The following is a 24,076-nucleotide window of genomic DNA, read 5'->3' on the forward strand; positions in this document are numbered from 1 at the left end:
AAAACTCCCTAGATTTATTTGACTCCTAGATTCAGGAAACACAAGTTCGTAAAGCTCCTCTAGGGAATCACCAAAAGTATCGGCGACTCGCTGGTAAGAGGTGTAGCTGGTGAACCGAAAGGTCATCCCAAGTTGTGGCCACCTTCCCAAAGCGACAATGCCGAGGACCAAACCCTAATATCGTCGGTATGAAGAACCGACTAGGACACAATGCTACTAGCTCATTAACGTCATTTTAGAGGAGCAACTTTGGGGTGGGAAAGAAGATGAGACATAATTATATTCTACAAGGCGCCGCGTCCGCCACCGTAGCGCCGCCAAGAAAACCCGAAATCTACAATCTGCATGCCAAAATCACATATCCGGGGTTCCCCACCCTCTCATTGCTAGAGCGTCCGGCGGAGCCAGATGGGACCCATGGCCTTGTAGTGGTGAGACAAGGGAACTTAGCCACCTCCTTTTTCGCCTATCGGTGAGCAGTAGCAGGGCAGCTATAGTTTGAAACATACGAGATGGTGGTGGATCTAAGAGCCGCGTGGAGGAGAGAGGGAGAGACGACTAGGGCTCAAGATTGCGGCGACACATGGAGAGGACACTGTAAGAGTGAGGGAGGGTGCATGTGCGAGGAGCGGCTAAATTTCGTGTTTTGACCCTTTTCTCAAACCCATTCGAGATTTGACCCTAGTTTGAAAAAAAATTGAGATCTAACCCTTTTGCTACCGCCAGGGACCATGACGGTAGGGTATAACAGCCTACCGCCAAGGTCCCTGGCGGTAGGGTTGCATGCCCTACCGCCAAAAACCTCCTAAGTATTGAACACAGTGCGTGCTCGTGCCTACCGCCAAGCACCTTGGCGGTAGGGTTGTGCAGGCTACCGCCAGCCCGGTTGGCGGTAGCGATGTTTCATACCGCCAAAGAGAGAGTTGAGTATCATATCATGATACCGTCTCATAATAAATGATATGTTACTATGTGTCATGCATGGCAATAAATAAGATCACCTAAAATACTAGTATGTGATACTATACATTATGGAGATAGTATTAAAGCTTAGTATCATGTGCATGATACTAAGGTATGATACTACCATTACGGGCAGCAGCGTCCGACAGCTTTAGGATGGCGCTTTATATATCACTTGGCAATCTGCATAGAAAACAGAGTAACACAAGCAAGCGAAGCAGTGGTCATCATAATAAAGGTGACGAAACCTCTTTCGATATTCATCCGTCCGTCAACTTATGAGTAATGATCATGATTATGCATGAGAGCAATACGATGTAAAATACCCCGACTCAATCCTAACATCATGCCTACTATGTCCAAAAGAATGCCTCCATCAATCAGCTCAAAATCAAATTCAAGTGCTTACAAATGACAGGAACCATCCATCCATGTGTCCTCTCTCACCACAGGAGCATCAGGCCACCTGCCGCGGCAGCCAGCAGCCCCAAGCAATTCGCGGCACCGACATGCCCGGCGCTCGTCGAGTCCGCCTTGCCGTTCCCGGCGCCCGCTTTGGCGCCGCCCGGGCTGGGGGCGATGTCCGACGCCCCTGACTCCGGCGCGGGCGCGGGCGCCGGCGCCAGCGGCGGGTCCTTGCTGAAGAGCTGCATGGGCAGGAGCACCTTGTTGATGGAGTAGACGGCGATGGGCTTGGTGGCGTAGACGCTGCTGGAGATCTTGGGCTTGGACCACATGGACTCGACGCTGATGCTGCCCATGTCGTCGGTGAGGTTGAGCGTGTAGGGCGAGCCGGCGAAGGTGTTCACCGGGTTGAGCGAGCTGAGGTTCCTGAACTGCGCCAGCGGGTAGTACTTGGGGAAGGCGTGGTAGAGGAGCAGCGTCTTGAGCTGGTCGCTGGTGAGGTTGGAGAAGGTGGACTTCTTGAGCGCCGCGAAGGCCGAGTCCTTGGGGACGAAGATGGTGATGCCCTCGTCGGTCTTGTTGGCCTGGGCCTGGAAGGTCTCGATCACCTTCGTCTTCTGCAGGTAGCCGAGGAAGGTGTGGAACGGGCCGGCCACGTCGAGGAGCGCCGCCAGGTCCACGTAGCGCGGGGCCGGCGCCGGCGCCGGCGCGAGGGACGGCGGGATTGACACGGACACCGGCGCCGGCGCGGGCGGACTCTTCTGGGCCGATGCCGGGGAGCAGAGGAGCACGGCCAGCACGGCGGCGGTGAAAACGGCCGCTTTGAACTCCATGGTCACCACCACTTGCTTGCCTTCTCTTCTCCCCTGATCCAGTTCCCCTGAGATCACGCAGGAAGTTTTCAGAGAGCGTTACAACTTTCAACTCAGAACCTGAATGCTTTGTGGTGGTTCGATCTGAATGATCAACATGTTGCTACTCGATACTACCAAGAAGAAGAAAAACGGCAAGATCTACCATCCGTTTGAACGTCTTATATTTTCGCGTAGAGGTAGAATGTTTCAGCATTCTGATCAATAATTTCAACATTTGGTGATCGATCCACTCACTACTCACTATCGCCGACACGGAAACTACACGCAAAAGAACCATTTCAGGCATCAGGATCACTAGATCCAGGGTAGGACCTACTATGCTATTGCACCGCATTATAGTAACTTAATTGTACACCTACCAAATCACGATGCCATATAAAGTAGTTGCTTGAATAAAAAGGAAGCCGTGTAGATCTCAGCACAAGGACAAAAAGGCCCGAACCAACTACCATATGCTGAAACACTTTTCTGCCTTCACCAAGCAATCACACAATCTCTGCTTCGACTTGAAGGGAAAGCAATGTCGCCATGTTCGACACAAACGCAGAAATCTCATTCCCCAGGGATGAACTCTGAAGAAACTACACAGGCATCCTACTACTAACGAAACGGCATGGACTTGCAGAAGATGAAATCATGACAGAACTTTGAAAGTACATAACGAGTTAACGACATCGCATTGCGAACGCAGAGGAGAATTGAAGGCGGGGAGCAAACCTGAGCAGGGCAGGGAAGGCGAGGACGGGAGAAGAAGAGAGGCTGGCAAGGGTGCTGCCGAGAGGAGGCGACGCTATATAAAAGGCTGGTGTTCGTGCTCGTGCAGGGAGGAGGAGGAGGAAGAGGAGGAGGTGGTGGCTAAATAATAATAATTCATTAGGTTGATATGGTGATGGGTAGCAGCTGGTGTTGCGGGTCAGTTGGTGCCGAACGGGGGAGCTGCTGCTGGCCAGGCCCTTCCTTTCTGTGTCTGTTCTCTGGTCTCTTCTTGAGTAAATCGCACTGCTTCTCGGTGGCGGTGGTACAATCGGTGTCCTTGTGTTCGGTTTAATTCCTGTATGTACTTTCTCTGGTACAATTGTGTAGTATTCTTTAGTATGTGTACATAACCGAGCATCGATGCACGACCATTGTGATTCAGTCGTCCGGTGTTTCCCGACAGTACTCCGGTACTGGTATCTGTCTTCCCCTTCCTACACATTCTGTTCTCATCTTTATGATCTTGCCCCCTTTTTGTTTATCGACATAAGCACTACGTAGTACTCCATCCGTTTCTAAATATAAGTCTTGTTATAGATTTCAATATGAAGCAAAATGAGTTAATTTACACTCTAAACCATGTCTATATACATCCGTATGTAGTTCATATTCAAATCTCTAAAAAGACTTATATTTAGGAACGGAGAGAGTAGATTATTGTTTCTAACAGTTCTTCATTTTGTCAGAAACATGGCAAACTGGGTAATTAGATTTCTTGTAAAGCCCGTCATTGCATTTCAGGGATTGTCATTAGTACCTTGGTGTGGTGTGGTGTGGTGTGGTTTCCTTTGTCCTGCCAAACATTGACTTCTGAAACTCAAGTTGCACACTAGTGCATTTGTTTAACGGATCATGTGCAAAACCACAAGATGCACCATTGACTAGTGCAAACTTTTTTACTCACCGTCTGACACGAGATTCATCAGGCCCCAAAAGATTTTTGTTACATTTTTTTGTTGTTTTCGAGGAAACTGTCATGTAGGATAAACAATTCCAATTTTTTTCTGACCCCTGTGTTGACCAGAATTAATGGTGTGCCCTAGCCCCTATGTGCCATGCAGAAACAGAAAATTTCAGAGAAGATTCCTGATAATAGGTACGATAGGCTTCAGGATTGCATTCCAAGTTCAGACTTCAGAGGACATAACTCAAATTTGCAGTAGGAGCAGTACTCTCTTGAATTCAAAGGAAATCGCTGTACATATGAGTAGTTTAGTCTGCTTACACCTTGCATGTACTAGAAAAATACCTTAATTAAACACTGCCGGTTAGTATTAAGGATATTCGTGTGAGGATCCAACGTGGTTTATAAATATAACAATGTAAAAAAAATGCTACTTTTCTGTCAGAAGGGTTCTTTCAACTTGCATGGTACTCAAAGTACCACCACCTGACCCATTTTTCTTAAAGGAAGCACCGATCTTTCGCAAATGACAGTGACAAATTGCATTTAGCTAACCTGTTGCCATGAGGATGATCTTTCTAGAAAAAGAATGAAATAAACATTAATTAAAACTAAATAGCTTCCGTAAAGTCATCATATACTCACATAAAGATGATATGCAATCTGAACAATAGTCTGTCCTTTTTCTCTCTCTCTCCAACAGGCGGCCAAACGCGCGTCATTTCATATTAGAATCAAACGCGAAAGAAGGCACAAAGAGTACAACCAGCCAAAAGACCAAGCATAACAAAGCAGACAGACCAAAACAAAATGAAAGCATAACAAATCAAAACAGTAGAAGAGAATAGAACAAGAACCGCGGGAAAAAAAAAGGTACTCCTGTAGTCTGTCTTTTGTCTTGGCTCTTGCAAATCTACCACCAATAAGTGTTTATTGTGAACTTGTAATCTTAAATTGAGAATTTGCAACTTAATTTGATAGTATAATGTTTTCCCCCTGAATATTTGTGTTACTGAACTCTTGGTAGCTTGGTCAACAGAGCACAGTATCCTTGCAAAAGCTACTGATTTTGGAGTGTCGGTGAGGGCGGCCACTTGGTTTGGCTGACGCATATTGTATCTGGTGGGATTAAAGCATCTTCCGTTGCGTGACGCGTATAATAATAGCTGTCCATTGGTAGGTCGCCGCTCCTTAATCATCCATGAAAAGGAAATTTCGATTCTTGAGCTGTCTTGCTCAACTAGCCTCTGAAGCAAAATCAGATTTCGCGGCGTTTCGTCATATGCCCAATCTCGCAACATGTGCAGGATTCATAGACTTTTTACATCAATGGATTTGATTGATAGCATAGTACTCCCTCCGTAAACTAATATAAGAGCGTTTAGAATACTAAAATAGTGATCTAAACGCTCTTATATTAGTTTACAGAGGGAGTAGGATTTTGATATCCATATCAACGGTTTATTGATTTACAAATCAGAAGTACAGGTGCAGAAGAAAACATGCACATAGTTGTGTCAGATTATCTCCAATATATACTTTTAACCACTTTGTGCATATTGATACGGTGCCTCGAATTGGAGCTACATTGATTCTCGTTAGTTGGTAGTACTACATCTCATTGCGGAACAAAATGTCCGGCAGGTAAACAAGTGGAGTGAATCTTAGACTGACTTAGGGCTCCTTTGATTCAAAGGATTTTCATAGGAATTTTGGAGGATTGCAATACTTATGAATTTTTAGTATGTTGATTGTTTGATTCATAAGGTTAATTCTATAGGAACTACATTCAATAGAAATTTCAGCGTCCACTCAAAGCTCTTGAAAAGCTCTTTTATTTTTTCCTATGATGCAATCAAACAAACTGAAATCCTGTAGTATTAGGATGGGCAATTTTATATTTTTTCTATTCCTGCGTTTTTAGAATCCTGCCAAACAAGGTGTTCCTTAACGAGTTTCGTTATAGACACAGTTCTTTAGCGTCGGCAGTTCCATTACGGATTGTACTAGTAGTACAGTGGTACTGGTAGTCATTAATAACATCGAAGGGACGCCATCTTTCACCATTCTTTTGGCACAGAATGAGAAGGTTGTTTTCAGTGGTTAATTAGTGACCTTGTGGAGCTAACGTTAAGTATGTTATTAAGGAATATAAGGAGGAAGGTGGTCTTTTTGTTTGTCCCTGCAGAAACTTCAGGTTTAATTCTTTCTCACTTCTGACCAACCTCAAACTTGAGGAGTATTCAACATCGGTTCCGCAGTCTGGAGAAAGGAGATTGGAATCACATTTCTTTAGGCCATCCCCATCACACCAAATCGCATTTGATGGCTTTGTTCCAAGAATCCATGGTTAGGTGAGGTGCCAGCAAATGTGTATAAGTTATTTTGAAGGGTTGTATAATTCTTATTCCAAGATTAAAAAAGATATGGCAAAATCTTATACTCCCTCCGTTCCTAAATATAAGGCTTTTTAGAGATTTCAATATGGACTACATAAGAAGCAAATGAGTGAATCTACATTATTCAATACGTCTCTATACATCCGTATATAGTCTATATTCAAAACTCCAAAAGGAGTTGTATTTAGAAACTGAGGCCCGTTTAATAGCAAAGTATTTTCTAAATATTTTAAGAATATTACAATTTTTGAGATTATCATAGTTTTATTTACAATTAGCTGTTTAGTTGCTCCTGACAACCGTTCTTTTAATACTGTAGTATTGGGCAAATTGCACTTTTTTCTTTGCATAAAAAAAAGAACACCAAACCACTTTTGAAAAAACAGAGCTGCTGAGTGCTTAAACGCAACGGCTAAACAACAAAACTTACAGCGTTATGGGGCAACAGCCAAACAGGTTCTATGTATTGTGAATACTTTAAAATACGCTGTTTTGATAAAACTATGATATCTCAAACCTACATGCAAAATTACGGTAGTTTTTGCTACTTTGGTTTATATAATACCTTGCTATCAAACACAATATGAGGGAGTACTGTGTGCGAAGGCATGGCATGTCTTGCGGGGAAATTAATTAACTTCCATTCTCACGTTTCTCTCGCGTGCGGATGGGTGCAGCTGGTGAAGAAATGAAAAGAAAGAAAATGCAAGACCAAGACGTGGATGTCTGGCCTGCAAATCTTGTGCTACGTGTTAACCATATTTCTCTGGATTCTACGTCAAGCATCTCCCTTTCTCGTGTTCACTCCGGCGGTTCTCCGGTCATCGGTCGCCAATAATCACACCCCCAGGGACGTCTCCACGGCCACGCTGAAAGAAACCCGCCTACGCATGTCCTGTTGCATTGCATGGAGCATGAAAAAGACCACATTTGTTCTTTACAATCCGCGTGCAGATTCATCATGTACAGTTGTTCTCTCCGGCGAGCTCCTCGGTGCTGTGATGCCCGGGGCTATGACATACTCCTTTTCTTTACCTAATTAGTAGTACTCCCTCCTTCCATCTATATAGGGCCTAATGCGTTTTTTAAAACCGCCTTTGACTATTGACAAGATTAATAGTACATGACATGCACAATATGAAAATTATATCATTGAAAGCTCCTTTCACACACGAATTTAACGATGTGCTTTGTGTAAGTTGCATGTCATATATTATTGTTCTAATATTTGATCAAAGTTAACTTCGAAAAACGCATTAGGCCCTATATAGATGGAAGGAGGGAATATCTCCTTTTTGAAAGTCTGATGAAGGGAATAAGCCACGTGACATATGTGGTTAGCAATTTAAACTACATATTTATTTTAAATAAAAGTCTAAAGAGAATAAAACTTAGAGCATCTCCAGTGTTCTCCTAAAAAATCTCTTCCTATCGGTGTGTTTTTAGGGGTTCCCCTAAGAACATCTCCAGTCGTTCGTAGCGCCGCCTGGGGCGCGCTAGCGGAAAAATTGTCGTGGGGGTGTGGGTGTGTGTGTGGGGAGGGGGGGATCCACTTTCATCTCACTTTCGGCGCAAATTGGCCCACCAATTTCGGCCCATATTCAGCGTGCTTCGGCACAAATTCAACAGAAGCTATTTTTTATCACATAATTCACATAAAATCAATACAAATCAAATAGTTCAACAAATCAATACAAATCATATAGTTCAACAAATAAAAACTCATATTTCATCATACGTCGAGCTATGTGTTGCCCTTGAGCCTTCATAGGTGCTCCACCAGATCCTGCTGTAGTTGTTGATGCACCTGTGGGTCTCGGATCTCCTGACGCATATTGAGGAAGGCAATCCATGTTGCCAGTAGCTGGTGATCAACTTGGGCAAGAGGATCCTGCATGTAATATGGTTCACTGTCAAACATTGACTCTTCCTGCTCGCTCTCAATGATCATGTTGTGCAACATGACAGAAAGTCATGACCTCCCATATTTGATCTTTCGACCAGGTCTGAGCGGGGTACCAGACAAAAGAAAATCGAGATTGGAGTACACCAAATGCCCGCTCGACATCCTTCCTGCAAGCCTCCAGACACTTGGCAAAGTGGGAGTTCTTGCCTCCTGACACAGGGTTTGAGATAGTCTTCACAAATGTGGACCATCTCGGATAGATGTCATCTGCTAGGTAGTATCCCTTGTTGTAGTGCCGCCCATTGACCTCGAAGTTCACCGGAGGAAAATGACCTTCAACAAGCTTGGCAAAGACAGAGGAGCACTGCAGTACGTTGATGTCATTGTGAGTTCCTCGCATACCAAAGAAGGAGTGCCAAATCCAGAGGTCATGTGTGGCCACTGCCTCAAGTACCACACTGCGACCGCCTTTGTATATCCCTTGCCAAGCAAATTGACAATTTTTCCTTTTGCAATGCATGCAGTCGATGCTTCCAAGCATCCCAGGAAATCCTCTTGCTGCATTCTGTGCTAGGATCCGAGCAGTGTCTTCAGCATTGGGTGATCCCAAGTATTGCGGTCCAAACACTGCCACCACTGCCCTGTAGAACTTGTACAAACAGTCAATGGCTGTGGACTTGGCCATGCGTCCATAGTCTTTCAGTGAATCACCGGGAGCTCCGTATGCAAGCATCCTCATAGTTGTCGTGCACTTCTGGAATGAGGTAAATCCTTCTTGCACTTGAATTAGCTGTCGAACTCATGGATGGAATTCACAATCCTAAGGAAGAGCTTTCGGCTCATCCGATAACGGCACTGAAATACTTTCTCGCCGTGCAGTGGAGTGTCGGTGTCAAAACCGTCCGATCTCGGGTAGGGGATCCCGAACTGTGCGTCTGAGGATCGAAGGTAACATGAGACAAGGGACACGATGTTTACCCAGGTTCGGGCCCTCTTAATGGAGGTAATACCCTACTTCCTGCTTGATTGACTTTGATGAGTATAGGGGTTACAAGAGTTGATCTACCTCAAGATCGTAATGGCTAAACACTAGATGTCTAGCCTGTATGATTATCCTTGCCTCTACAGACTAAACCCTCCGGCTTATATAGACACCAGAGGGGCCTAGGGTTGTACAGAGTCGGTTTACAGAGAAATGAATCTTCACATCCAAACGCCAAGCTTGCCATCCATGCAAAGGAGAGTCCCATCCAGACACGGGGGGAGGCATTCTATCTTGTATCTTCACAGCCCATTAGTCTGGCCCATGTCACATAGCCCGAACGCCCCGGGACCCCCTTATCCAGGACTCCGTCAGTAGCCCCTGAACCAGGCTTCAATGACGATGTGTCCGGCGCGCAAATTGTCTTCGGCATTGCAAAGCGGGTTCCTCCTCTGAATACTCCAAAGCAGTTGAACAAAAGGACTGTATCCGGCTCTGTATAATAGTTACAACCCTGAACCACAAGGGTAAAATACTTTAAAAATATATATGCTATGTCCACTGACAGCTTTTTCGGCGAGATCTGGCCTTATTATTATTTTAAACCATTTTAGCCTCCCGCTTCGTATTTCAAGGCGCGATCCTCATTGACACGTCTTGTCAAAGCAGATATTGTGTCCCCTTATTGCGGGATTCTCATCAATACGGGTTTGGGTAATCCAACCGTGCTATTTTGCACGACCCCTTGGGAATAGGCGAGTTTTAAGGTTCGGGGGGGGGGGGGCTTGATATTCACTGCCTTTATAAGAGGATAAGAATCCTTCTCTTCTCCCCACGCCTCTCCTTCCTCAGCCCATTCGTCCTCGAGCTCCAGCGCCCAAGTCCCAGTCTTTCCCACCGCCACCAAATACTCCGGCCATGTCCGGATCCGGCTCGCAAGGCAAGTGGATGACCTCCTCTGTGACGGATAAGGACATCAAGGAGCTCCGGCACGCGAGGTACCTGACAACGGAAATCAGACACAGACTCCCTGCCAAAGAGCAAGTTATCCCCACTCCAGAGCCCGGTGAGAGGGTTGTGTTCCTCCCTCACTTTCTCCGCGGGCTAGGGTTTCCCCTCCACCCCTTTGTTCTTACGGGCTGGATTTTCACGATCTAGCCCCGAACTCCTTCCTCCACATCTCGGCGTTTATCGTCGTGTGTGAGGCATTCCTCAGCATCCCTCCACACTTCGACTTTGTGGCTCAAGATTTTTAACGTGAAGCCGAAGGTGGTCGATGGGCAACACACGGATTGTGGCGGTGCCATGGTGAGCAAGCTTCCCAAAGTTATCTGGCCCAAAGGGGCCTTTGTGGAGACCGTCAAGATATGCCAGCAGGAGTGGTTTTATATCACTAAACCCCGCGGCACCAAGTGGGTGGCCGCCCCTGCATTTAGATCCGGACCCCCCGCTGCAGCTTGCGTCATGGACCAACAAGGATCTGGATTGGGGATCATCTGACAAGGGGCTGATGCTGAAAAAGCGCATCAAAAATATCATAGAGAAGGACACCAGCCTCACTGATGTGATCTAGGTGATGCTCATCCGCCGGTCCCTTCCCTGCCAACGGCGGCCTCTCCGTATGTGGGAGTTCAATCCTGAAGGGCCACGGATCCTGAAGCAATTCTTCGGCACGACGCATGAAGCAATCTGGAAGCTATTTTTCAAGACTCAAAAATCGTGGTCAGGGACGTCCGAGGACATCGGCCTCGACTGCAATCATCCAGACTCCCCGGTAAGTGATATATTTCCGAACATAACATAGTTCATTAATCAAAAGAAGGAGTGCACTAAGAATTCCGTAAAACAGGGCTGGACAAAGAAGGCGGAGCGGATCAGATGTCCAGCTCCATTGCCCGAAAACCCAGCAGATCCTCTTCTAATGAGGATGCTAGTCCTGGCGCCCTATCAGGCGCCGGAAAAAAAGGTCAAGAAGAAGAATAAGGAAGCCAAAGATGGTATCCGCCGCAAAGGTACTTCGGACACGATGTCCGGAGAGACCGAAACTCACTCCTCCGAGGAGGAGGAAGACGAAGAGGAGGAAGAGGCCGACAACAACCTTTCCCCGAAGGGGAAGAAGAAGAAAAGGGCGGCCGCCGAAGATCCAGAGGCGGGAGGCACTCAAAAGGGGAAAATATCCCTCCCAGACAGCTCAGATTCGGATGTCATGGCCATCCCCGAGTGGCGCCCCAGGCCAAAGCTCCTTGCCGAATCGTAAGTATCCGAAGATGCCGTACATAAGTTCAGTTTTGATGATTATGGTATTTAACATTTTGTATGGTGTAGTATGGCCCGCGATCTTCCCCAACAATCATCGGAGGGGAACTCTTTGGATCTGAAGATGATGGAGAGTGAGTCACCTTCGCGAGCCTCCCTGCCTATCGCCACAGATGACACCGAGGTGTTGTCCCGAAGGGCCTTTCCTGGGCACGGGGCGGTATAGGAAGCCACCACAATGGCGCCAAAGGGTAATACCTCAGCCGCCGAAAAACGAGGGGAACAATCCCCTCGGGGACTGACGATGGGGGCCTGGACCAGTCCGGCCCCCAGCCGAACACTATTCCAGAAACCCAAGCGGCTCTAGAATCGAATAAGCGACCTCCCTTAAAGGAGGGGGGAGTACTGATACGTCTCCAACGTATCTATAATTTTTGATTGTTCCATGCTATTTTATTATCTGTTTTGGATGTTTAATGGGCTTTAATATGCTCTTTTATGTTATTTTTGGGACTAACCTATTAACCGGAGGCCCAGTGCCAGTTTCTGTTTTTTGTGCCTATTTTAGAGTTTTGCAGAAAAGGAATACCAAACGGAGTCCAAACAGAATGAAACCTTCGCGATGATCTTTCTTGGAGCGAAAGCAATCCAGAAGACTTGGAGTCGAAGTCTGGAACTCCAAGAGGAAGCCACGAGGAAGGAGGGCGTGCCTAGGGGGGTTGTCGGTGGGAAACGACACCTATGGGGTCACTGGGATCCCTTCTACGGTTGGTGGACGCGGGGTTGTGCAAAGAGCGGGTCCGGCCGTCAGCACACAAAACGTTTACCCAGGTTCGGGCCGCGGAGACGCGTAAAACCCTAGTCCTGCTTTGATGTATAAGTGGGTGTTCTTGTGTTCTTGAACTAGCTGCGGTGGCTTTCTAGTCCAAAAGATCCGAATCCCCCTCCAGTACGCCTCGGGCCTCCTTTCATATACAAAAAGGGGTCGCCACAGTGGCACACGGGAGGTGGAAAGGTATATAGGGGCTGAGTCTATCTCCTGGCATCGTCGGACAAACGCATTTAATGCACTGCTGATGTGCCCCTCTTGCTTTATTGGGGACGACAAAGAAGCTCGTCCCAGCTGTCGTCGCCTCGCCTGGCTCCGACGCGCGTCCAAGCTGACGAGGCGCTGTAGCGCCACGTTGGCTGGCTGGTGGGCTGGCGCGGTGGTTGAGCCTTCACGAAGATCTGCATGCCACCACACAGGTGCTTGCTGAGTTGGTGTAGAGGACGCGCGCTACCACGCAGATGCCTGCCCAGCTGGTCGAGCTGGCAGCTGTATGGGAGCGGTGGTGGAGTCTTGGCAGACGCGGGCCTGGCTGCGGCCCCGCAGGCGTTCTTGGCAAGGGTCTTGCCGAGGGCCCGGCAAGGGTCTCGCTGCGGCACCGCGGTCGTCCCCGGCAAGGATTTTGCCGAGGGTCTCGTTGATTTCCTTGGCAAGGATCTCGCCAAGGATCGTCGTCTTCTGGTTCCCATATGATCTTGTGTATCTATGATCTCTACAAAGATCTGCATGCCACCACGGAGGTGCCTCCCGAGCCTTGGTTCCAACATGGTTGATGGTGTTGGAACCACTTGGGCTCAAGGGTGGCGCGCTCTGCTGGCGTCAGGCAAGTTGTCCCGACAAGGATCTTGCCGAGGCTACGGAAGCCACCCCGGCAAGGGTCTTACCGGGGGAGTTCACCTCGCCCTCTTGCTCTCTTTGCGCCTCTGGTCTTGGCATTGCTTTGGTCGTCTTATGCTCCGGCTTCCCTCCTCTGCCCTGCTTAGTGTGGCCGTGGGCGCGGCTCTGACTGCACGTGCACAAGTAAAGGGGTGCAAAAGAAGAGCCCCTACTTTTGTACACCAACAGGAGCCCCCGGGCCTGGGCCACACATAAGCGCAACTCGATGTTGGGCTAGGCCCAAAATGGTGCGCGGGCAGGTGGGCAGATTTTTACCGCAATAACTTCTCCGTCCGCTGCGCTTCCCCATGAGCCGCGTTGAACGCGCGACGTGGGGGGTCATGCGTGACATGGGGGTCGTGTGTGGGGCGGTTTCCGCACGCGTGCGTCACATCATGGTGGAAGGTAAAGAGGCGGCCCGCTGCTACCTCTTGAGCTTGCGTTGGTTTTCCCCGAAGAGGATGGGATGATGCAGCAAAGTAGCGTAAATATTTCCCTCAGTTTTTGAGAACCAAGGTATCAATCCAGTAGGAGGCCACGCTCAAGTCCCTTGTACCTGCACAAAATGATAGCTACTCACAACCAACGCGATTAGGGGTTGTCAATCCCTTCACGGTCACTTACGAGAGTGAGATCTGATAGATATAATATTTTTGGTATTTTTGGTATAAAGATGCAAAATAAAAAGTAAAGGCAAAGTAAAAACCAAAGCAAGATTAAAGTGATGGAGATTGATATGATGAGAATAGACCCGGGGGCCATAGGTTTCACTAGTGGCTTCTCTCAAGAGCATAAGTATTCTACGGTGGGTGAACAAATTACTGTTGAGAAATTGACAGAATTGAGCATAGTTATGAGAATATCTAGGCATGATCATGTATATAGGCATCACGTCTGTGACAAGATGACATGTGTAGAGAGATAAATTCATGCAATATGAAATAAACCCCATCTTGTTATCCTCGATGGCAACGATGCAATACGTGCCTTGCTGCCCCTTCTGTCACTAGGAAAGGACACCGCAAGATCGAACCCAAAGCTAAGCACTTCTCCCATGGCAAGAACTACCAATCTAGTTAGCCAAACCAAACAGATAATTCGAAGAGACTTCAAAGATAACCAATCATACATAAAAGAATTCAGAGAAGATTCAAATATTATTCATAGATAGACTTGATCATAAACCCACAATTCATCGATCTCAACAAACACACCGCAAAAAGAAGATTACATCGAATAGATCTCCACAAGAGAGGGGAAGAACTTTGTATTGAGATCCAAAAAGAGAGAAGAAGCCATCTAGCTACTAACTATGGACCCGAAGGTCTGAGGTAAACTACTCACACTTCATCGGAGAGGCTATGATGATGTAGAAGCCCTCCGTGATGACGGCCCTCTCCGGCGGAGCTCCGGAACAGGCCCCAAGATGGGATCTCGTGGATACAGAAAGTTGCGGTGGTGGAATTAGGTTTTTGGCTCCTCTTCTGTTTGTTTGGGGGTACGTATGTATATATAGGAGGAAGAAGTACGTCGGTGGAGCATCGAGGGGCCCACGAGGCAGGGGGGCGCGCCCTAGGGGGGGCGCCCCCACCCTCGTGACTGCCTCTCTGATGCCTTGGCGTAGGGTCCAAGTCTCCTGGATCACGTTCGGTGAGAAAATCACGTTCCCGAAGGTTTCATTCCGTTTGGACTCCGTTTGATATTCCGTTTCTTCGAAACACTGAAATAGGCAAAAAACAACAATTCTGGGCTGGGCCTCTGGTTAATAGGTTAGTCCCAAAAATAATATAAAAGTGGAAAATAAAGCCCAATATAGTCCAAAACGGTAGGTAATATAGCATGGAGCAATCAGAAATTATAGATACATTGGAGACGTATCAGGCATCCCCAAGCTTAATTCCTGCTCGTCCTCGAGTAGGTAAATGATAAAAAGAGAATTTTTGATGCGGAGTGCTACTTGGCATAATTTCAATGCAAATCTTCTTAATTGTGATATGAATATTCAGATTCGAAAGATTCAAGATAAAAGTTTATATTGACATAAAAATAATAATACTTCAAGCATACTAACAAAGCAATTATGTCTTCTCAAAATAACACGGCCAAAGAAAGTTATCCCTACAAAATCATATAGTCTGGCTATGCTCTATCTTCACCACACAAAGTATTTAAATCATGCACAACCCCGATGACAAGCCAAGCAATTGTTTCATACTCTAACTTTTTCAAAACTTTTTCAATCTTCACGCAATACATGAGTGTGAGCCATGGATATAGCACTATAGGTGGAATAGAATGGTGGTTGTGGAGAAGACAAAAAGGAGAAGATAGTCTCACATCAACTAGGCGTATCAACGGGCTATGGAGATGCCCATCAATAGATATCAATGTGAGTGAGTAGGGATTGCCATGCAACAGATGCACTAGAGCTATAAGTATATGAAAGCTCAAAAAAATTAGGTGGGTGTGCATCCAACTTGCTTGCTCATGAAGACCTAGGGCAATTTGAGAAAGCCCATCATTGGAATATACAAGCCAAGTTCTATAATGTAAAATTTCCACTAGTATATGAAAGTGGTAACATGAGAGACTCTCTACTATGAAGACCATGGTGCTACTTTGAAGCACAAGTGTGGTAAAAGGATAGTAACATTGTCCCTTCTCTCTTTTTCTCTCATTTTTTTGGGCCTTTTCTACTTTTTTATGGCCTCTTTTTATTTGGGCTTCTTTGGCCTCTTTATTTATTTATTTATTTTATTTTTCGTCCGGAGTCTCATCCCGACTTATGGGGGAATCATAATCTCCATCATTCTTTCCTCACTGGGACAATGCTCTAATAATGATGATCATCACACTTCTATTTTTCTTACAGCTCAACAATTACAACTCAATTCTTAGAACAAAATATGACTCTATATGAATGCCTCCGGCGGTGTACGGGGATATGCAATATGACAATGATGGAGTGTGTCATAATAAACGGAACGGTGGAAAGTTGCATGGCAATATATCTCGGAATGGCTATGGAAATGCCATAATAGGTAGGTATGGTGGCTGTTTTGAGGAAGGTATATGGTAGGTGTATGATACCGGCGAAAAGTGCGCGGTATTAGAGAGGCTAGCAAAGATGGAAGGGTGAGAGTGCGTATAATCCATGAGCTCAACATTAGTCATAAAGAACTCATATACTTATTGCAAAAATCTAGAAGTTATCAAAGCAAAGTATTATGCGCATGCTCCTAGGGGGATAGATTGGTAGGAAAAGACCATCGCTCGTCCCCGACCGCCACTCATAAGGAAGACAATCAATAAATAAATCATGCTCCGACTTCATCACATAACGGTTCACCATACGTGCATGCTACGGGAATCTCAAACTTTAACACAAGTATTCTTTAAATTCACAACTACTCAACTAGCATGACTTTAATATTATCACCTCCATATCTCAAAACAATTATCATGCTTCAATCTTTTCTTAGTATTCAACACACTCAAAAGAAAGTTTCACAAATCTTGAATACCAAGCATATTATTATTAAGCAAATTACCATGCTATTAAGAGACTCTCAAAATAATTTAAGAGAAGCATGAGAGATCAATAGTTTCTTTAAAACAAATCCACCACCGTGCTCTAAAAGATCTAAGTGAAGCACATAGAGCAAAATTATAACGCTCAAAAGATATAAGTGAAGCACATAGAGCAAAAGTACTTAGCTCAAAAGATATAAGTGAAGCATATAGAGTATTCTATCAAATTTTAATTCATGTATGGCTCTCTTAAAAGGTGTGTACAGCAAGGATGATTGTGGCATACTAAGACAGAAAGAAACAAATAATACAAGACGCTCCAAGCAAAACACATATCATGTTGGTGAATAAAAATATAGCTCCAAGTAAATTACCGATGGAAGTGGATGAAAGAGGGGATGCCTTCCGGGGCATCCCCAAGCTTTGACTTTTTGGTGTCCTTGGATTATCTTGGGGGTGCCATGGGCATACCCAAGCTTAGGCTCTTGCCACTCCTTGTTCCATAATCGATCAAAAGAATTCACCCAAAACTTGAAAACTTCACAACACAAAACTTAAAGTAGAAAACTCATGAGCTCCGTTAGCGAAATAAAACAAAAGACCACTTCAAGGTACTGTAATGAACTCATTCTTTATTTATATTGGTGTTAAACCTAATGTATTACAACTTCTCTATGTATTATAAACTATTTTACTAACCATAGATTCATCAAAATAAGCAAACAACACACGAAAAACAGAATCTGTCAAAAACAGAACAGTCTGTAGTAATCTGTAGCTAGCGCAAGATCTGGAACCCCAAAAATTCTAAAATAAATTGCTGGAAGTGAGGAATTTAACTATTAATCATCTTAAAAATAATTAACTAAATATCACTATTTAAATAAAAATGACAGCAGTTCTCGTGAGCGCTAAAGTTTCTGTTTTTTACAGCAAGTTCAACAAGACTTTCCCCAAGTCTTCCCAACGGTTCTACTTGGCACAAACACTAATTAAACACAAAAACACAACCAAAACAGAGGCTAAATAATTTATTTATTACTAAGAAGGAGCAAAAAGCAAGGAATAAAAATAAAATTGGGTTGCCTCCCAACAAGCGCTATCGTTTAACGCCCCTAGCTAGGCATAAAAGCGAGGATAGATCTTTGTATTGCCATCTTTGGTAGGCAATCCATAAGTGGCTCTCATGATAGTTTCATATGGTAATTTTATTTTCTTTCTTCGAAAGTGTTCCATGCCCTTTTTTAATGGAAATTGAAATCTAATATTCCCTTCCTTCATATCAATAATCACACCAACCGTTCTAAGGAAAGGTCTACCAAGAATAATAGGGCAAGAAGGATTGCAATCTATATCAAGAACAATGAAATCTACGGGCACATAATTTATATTTGCAACAATAAGAACATCATTAATCCTTCCCATATGTTTCTTAATAGTGGAATCCGCAAGATGCAAGTTTAGAGAGCAATCATCAAAATTACGGAAATCTAGCAAATCACACAAAGTCTTGGGAATAGTAGAGACACTAGCACCCAAATCACACAAAGCATAAAACTCATGATCTTTAATTTTAATTTTAGTAGTTGGTTCCCACTCATCATAGAGTTTTCTAGGGATAGAAACTTTCAACTCAAGTTTTTCTTCATAAGATTGCATCAAGGCATCAACAATATGTTCGGTGAAGGATTTATGTTGACTATAAGCATGTGGAGAATTTAGCACGGATTGCAACAAGGAAATACAAAAATTAAAGAACAACTTTCATAATTAAATTCCTTGAAATCCAATATAGTGGGTTTAGCAACATCTAGATTTTTATTTCTTTCAATCCCACTTTCATCAATTTCATCATAAAGATCTAAATACTCCGAATTTTTAGAACGCCTTCTAGGTAAAGGAAGATCATATTCAGTTTCATCAAGATTCATATTGCAAAACAAAGATTTAATAGGTGACACATCAATAACTTTTAGATCTTCATCTTGATTTTCATAGGAATTGGAAGAACACGCTTTAATAAAGGCATCTTTGGAAGCACGCATCCTAGCGGTTCTTTCCTTGCACTCATCAATGGAAATTCTCATGGCTTTGAGAGACTCATTGATATCATGCTTAGGAGGAATAGATCTAATCTTTAAATAATCAATCTCAATAGAAATTCTATCAACGTTCCTAGCCAAATCATCAACTTTAAGCAATTTCTCTTCAAGCAAAGCATTAAAATTCTTTTGTGAATTCATAAACTCTTTAACACTATTCTCAAATTCAGAGGGCATCTTATTATAATTTCGATAAGAGTTGTTGTAGGAATTCCCATAATTATTAGAAGGATTACTAGGATATGGCCTAGGATTAAAATTCCCTCTATAAGCGTTGTTACCAAATTTATTCCTACCAACAAAATTCACATCCATAGATTCATTGTTATTCTCAATCAAAGTAGACAAAGGCATATCATTAGGATCAGAAGAAACACTCTTAGTAGCAAATAATTTCATAAGTTCATCCTCCTTTCCACTCAAAACATTGATTTCTTTTATCGCTTGCACTTTTTTATTAGAAGATCTTTCAGTATGCCATTGAGAATAATTAACCATAATATTATCTAGGAGTTTAGTAGCATATCCTAAAGTGATTTCCATAAAAGTGCCTCCCGTGGCCAAATCTAAAAGATTTCTAGAAGCAAAATTCAATCCGGCATAAAAAATTTGTATAATCATCCGCAAATTCAAACCATGACTAGGGCAATTATGTATCATTAATTTCATTCTCTCCCAAGCTTGTGCAACATGTTCATGATCAAGTTGCTTAAAGTTCATAATATCGTTTCTAAGAGAGATGATCTTAGCGGGAGGGAAATACTTAGAGATAAAAGCATCTTTACACTTGTTCCATGAATCAATACTATTCTTAGGCAAAGACGAAAACCAAGCTTTAGCATGATCTCTAAGCGAAAAAGGAAATAGCTTCAATTTAACGACATCATTATTGACATCTTTTTTCTTTTGCATATCACATAAATCAACGAAGCTATTCAGATGAGTAGCGGCATCTTAACTAGGAAGGCCGGCGAATTGATCTTTCATAACAAAACTCAACAAAGCAGTATTAATTTCACAATATTCAACATTGGTAAGAGGAGCAATCGGAGTGCTAAGGAAATCATTATTATTGGTATTGGTGAAGTCACACAATTTGGTAGTATCTTGAGCCATCGCGACAAACAAGCAATCTAACTCACGAGCAAACAAAAAGGCAAGCGGGCAAAAGAGGCAAATAGAGAGGAAGGATAGAGAGAGAGGGCAAATAAAACGGCAAGGGTGAAGTGGGGGAGAGGAAAACTAGAGGCAAATGGCAAATAATGTAATGCGAGAGATAGGGATTGTGATGGGTACTTGGGATGTTGACTTTTTGCGTAGACTCCCCGGCAACGGCGCCAGAAATCCTTCTTGCTACTTCTTGAGCTTGCGTTGGTTTTCCCCGAAGAGGAAGGGATGATGCAGCAAAGTAGCGTAAGTATTTCCCTCAGTTTTTGAGAACCAAGGTATCAATCCAGTAGGAGGCCACGCTCAAGTCCCTCGTACCCGCACAAAACGATAGCTACTCGCAACCAACGCGATTAGGGGTTGTCAATCCCTTCACAATCACTTATGAGAGTGAGATCTGATCGATAAAATATTTTTGGTATTTTTGGTATAAAGATGCAAAATAAAAAGTAAAGGCAAAGTAAAAAAGCAAAGCAAGATTAAAGTGATGGAGATTGATATGATGAGAATAGACCCGGGGGCCATAGGTTTCACTAGTGGCTTCTCTCAAGAGCATAAGTATTCTACGGTGGGTGAACAAATTACTGTTGAGCAATTGACAGAATTGAGCATAGTTATGAGAATATCTAGGCATGATCATGTATATAGGCATCACGTCCGTGACAAGTAGACCGAAACAATTCTGCATCTACTACTATTACTCCACTCATCGACCGCTATCCAGCATGCATCTAGAGTATTAAGTTAAAAACAGACTAACGCCTTAAGCAAGATGACATGATGTAGAGAGATAAATTCATGCAATATGAAATAAACACCAACTTGTTATCCTCGATGGCAACGATGCAATACGTGCCTTGCTGCCCCTTCTGTCACTGGGAAAGGACACCGCAAGATCGAACCCAAAGCTAAGCACTTCTCCCATGGCAAGAACTACCAATCTAGTTGGCCAAACCAAACGGATAATTCGAAGAGACTTGCAAAGATAACCAATCATACATAAAAGAATTCAGATAAGATTCAAATATTATTCATACATAGACTTGATCATAAACCCACAATTCATCGATCTCAACAAACACACCGCAAAAAGAAGATTACATCGAATAGATCTCCACAAGAGAGGGGGAGAACTTTGTATTGAGATCCAAAAAGAGAGAAGAAGCCATCTAGCTACTAACTATGGACCCGAAGGTCTGAGGTAAACTACTCACACTTCACCGGAGAGGCTATGATGATGTAGAAGCCCTCTATGATGACGGCCCTCTCCGGCGGAGCTCCGGAACAGGCCCCAAGATGGGATCTCATGGATACAGAAAGTTGCGGCGGTGGAATTAGGTTTTTGGCTCCTCTTCTGTTTGTTTGGGGGTACGTATGTATATATAGGAGGAAGAAGTACGTCGATGGAGCATTGAGGGGCCCATGAGGCAGGGGGGCGCGCCCTAGGGGGGCGCCCCCCACCCTCGTGACCGCCTCTCTGATGCCTTGGCATAGGGTCCAAGTCTCCTGGATCACGTTCGGTGAGAAAATCACGTTCCCGAAGGTTTCATTCCTTTGGACTCCGTTTGATATTCCGTTTCTTCGAAACACTAAAATAGGCAAAAAATAGCAATTCTGGGCTGGGCCTCCGGTTAATAGGTTAGTCCCAAAAATAATATAAAAGTGGAAAATAAAGCCCAATATAGTCCAAAACAGTAGATAATATAGCATGGAGCAATCAAAAATTATAGATACGTTGGAGACGTATCACCCGCGCCTTCCTAGTAAAAAGGAATAACCGCGGGCGCGCTGCTCATTTGCCCTCTTTGCCTTCTCCAATATCGGAACCGCCGCCTGTCGGTGTCAAAACCGGCGGATCTTGGGTAGGGTGTCCCGAACTGTGCGTCTAAGGCGGATGGTAACAGGAGGCGGGGGACACAATGTTTACCCAGGTTCGGGCCCTCTCGATGGAGGTAATACCCTACTTCCTGCTTGATTGATCCTGATGATATGAGTATTACAAGAGTTGATCTACCACGAGATCGGAGAGGCTAAACCCTAGAAGCTAGCCTATGGTATGATTGTTGTTGTCCTACGGACTAAACCCTCCGGTTTATATAGACACCGGAGTGGGCTAGGGTTACACAGAGTCGGTTACAAGGGAGGAGATCTACATATCCGAATTGCCAAGCTTGCCTTCCACGCAAAGGAGAGTCCCACCCGGACACGGGACGAAGTCTCCAATCTTGTATCTTCATAATCCAACAGTCCGGCCAAGGTATATAGTCCGGCTGTCTGAGGACCCCCTAATCCAGGACTCCCTCGGTAGCCCCTGAACCAGGCTTCAATGACGATGAGTCCGGCGCGCAGATTGTCTTTGGCATTGCAAGGCGGGTTCCTCCTCCAGATACTCCATAGAAGATTTTGAACACAAGGATAGTGTGCGGCTCTGCAAAACAAATTCCACATACCACCGTAGAGAGTAAAATATTTCCACAAATCTAATCTGCTGACAACTTTTCATAACTTGACATCATGCCATGGCCCCGGTTATTATTCTAACCGTTTTTCTCAACCAGCTACTGCACATATTGTGAGATGGTTTTCTTGGCACGTCTTGTCGAAGCAGAGATCATGTCCCCTTATCCCGGGATCCTCATCAATATGGGTGTGGGTAACCCAACCGCGCCATCAATCACGACGCTTGGGGAATAAGCGAGTTTTACCAGGCAAGTGGGGAGGCACGCAGTTTCTACCGCCCTTATAAAGGGATAAGGACTCCTCTTTTTTACCCACGCCTTCTTCTTCCCTGCCCATCCATTCTCGCCCACTCGAGCTCCAGCGCCCAAGTTCGCATCTTCTCCACAAAAACACTCCGAACATGTACGGAGTGGGAGGCAAGTGGATGGCCTCCTCCGTTACGGAGAAGAACATCATGAAGCTTCGGGAAGCCGGATACCTGGCCGCAGATATCGCGCACCGGCTCCCAGGCGCGGGGCAGATCGTTCCTACCCCCGAGCCACACGAAAGGGTTGTATTCCTTACCCATTTCGTCCGCGGGCTGGGATTTCCCCTCCACCCATTTGTTCATAGGCTCATGTTCTACTATGGGCTGGACTTCCATGATCTGGCCCCCAATTTCATCCTCAACATCTCGGCGTTTATCGTCATGTGCGATGCTTTCCTCCTCATCAAGCCCCACTTCGGCCTGTGGTTGAAGACCTTCAATGTTAAACTGAAGGTGGTGGTCGGCCAGCAAGCGGAGTGCGGAGGCGCCATGGTGGGCAAAATGCCCAACGTCACCTGGCTCAAAGGCTCCTATGTGGAGACCGTGAAGGGGTGGCAATCGGGGTGGTTCTACATCACCGAGCCGCGCGACACCAATTGGGTGGCGGCCCCCGAATTCCGATCCGGCATCCCCATGCGGCTAACCTCCTAGAAAGAGAAGGGCTTATCTTGGGGTTCATCGGTGGAGCTGACCGGACTCCAGAACTGTGTTAAAAACATGATAAGCAAGAAAATCAAGCTTGTCAACGTGGTCCAGGTCATGCTCTTCCACCGGATACTCCCATGTCAAAGATGGGCATTCAATATGTGGGAGTTCGACTCGGCAAGGCACCAGACGCTGCGAGAGCTCTTCGACACGATGCACCAGGACATCTGGAGGGTGTTGTTCAAGTCTGCCGAGGTACCTCCTCCCCTTACCGAGGACCGCAGACTCAGCGCAAAGCGCCCTGCTAATCCGGTAAGCTCCTCATATCTCATAAGGCGTTTCTTTCCCTAGTATAATTATGTGAGGGATCTGAGCCTCCACAATATTTGACAGGAATGGGTCGCGACAGCGGAGCGGATCGACTATCCGGCCCCACTGCTCGAAGATCCAGCAAGTACTCTCCTGATGGAGATGTTGGTTCCGGCGCCCTATGAGGCGCCGGAGAAGAAGGCCAAGAAGAAGGCCGCGGGGACCAGGAAAGGTCTCCGGCGCAAGGTTCTATCGGACTCATCATCCGATAACACCGAGACGCCCTCCTCCCACGAAGACGAGGGGGAGGAAGAGGAAAATTCTCCCCATCCAGCCGGGGGGAGATAAGAAAAGGAAGAGCGCCCCATCCGGGGAGGCCGAAGGGTCCAAGAAGGGAAGAACCC

General features: G+C 45.2%; 1 protein-coding gene across 1 annotated transcript; it reads right to left on the reverse strand.

The window, feature by feature from the left end:
• Nucleotides 1-1,190: 1,190 nt before the first annotated feature.
• LOC125509704 (fasciclin-like arabinogalactan protein 7) lies at nucleotides 1,191-3,130 on the reverse strand. Its single transcript, XM_048674728.1, has 2 exons — nucleotides 2,961-3,130; nucleotides 1,191-2,248 (listed from the first exon to the last, which is right to left on the reverse strand). The coding sequence occupies exon 2, from the start codon at nucleotides 2,199-2,201 to the stop codon at nucleotides 1,407-1,409; it is 795 nt and encodes a 264-aa protein (XP_048530685.1). The 5' UTR covers nucleotides 2,202-2,248; nucleotides 2,961-3,130; the 3' UTR covers nucleotides 1,191-1,406.
• Nucleotides 3,131-24,076: the final 20,946 nt, after the last annotated feature.

The sequence above is a fragment of the Triticum urartu genome, chromosome 5, assembly GCF_003073215.2.
Source record: "Triticum urartu cultivar G1812 chromosome 5, Tu2.1, whole genome shotgun sequence".
NCBI lineage: Eukaryota > Viridiplantae > Streptophyta > Magnoliopsida > Poales > Poaceae > Triticum > Triticum urartu.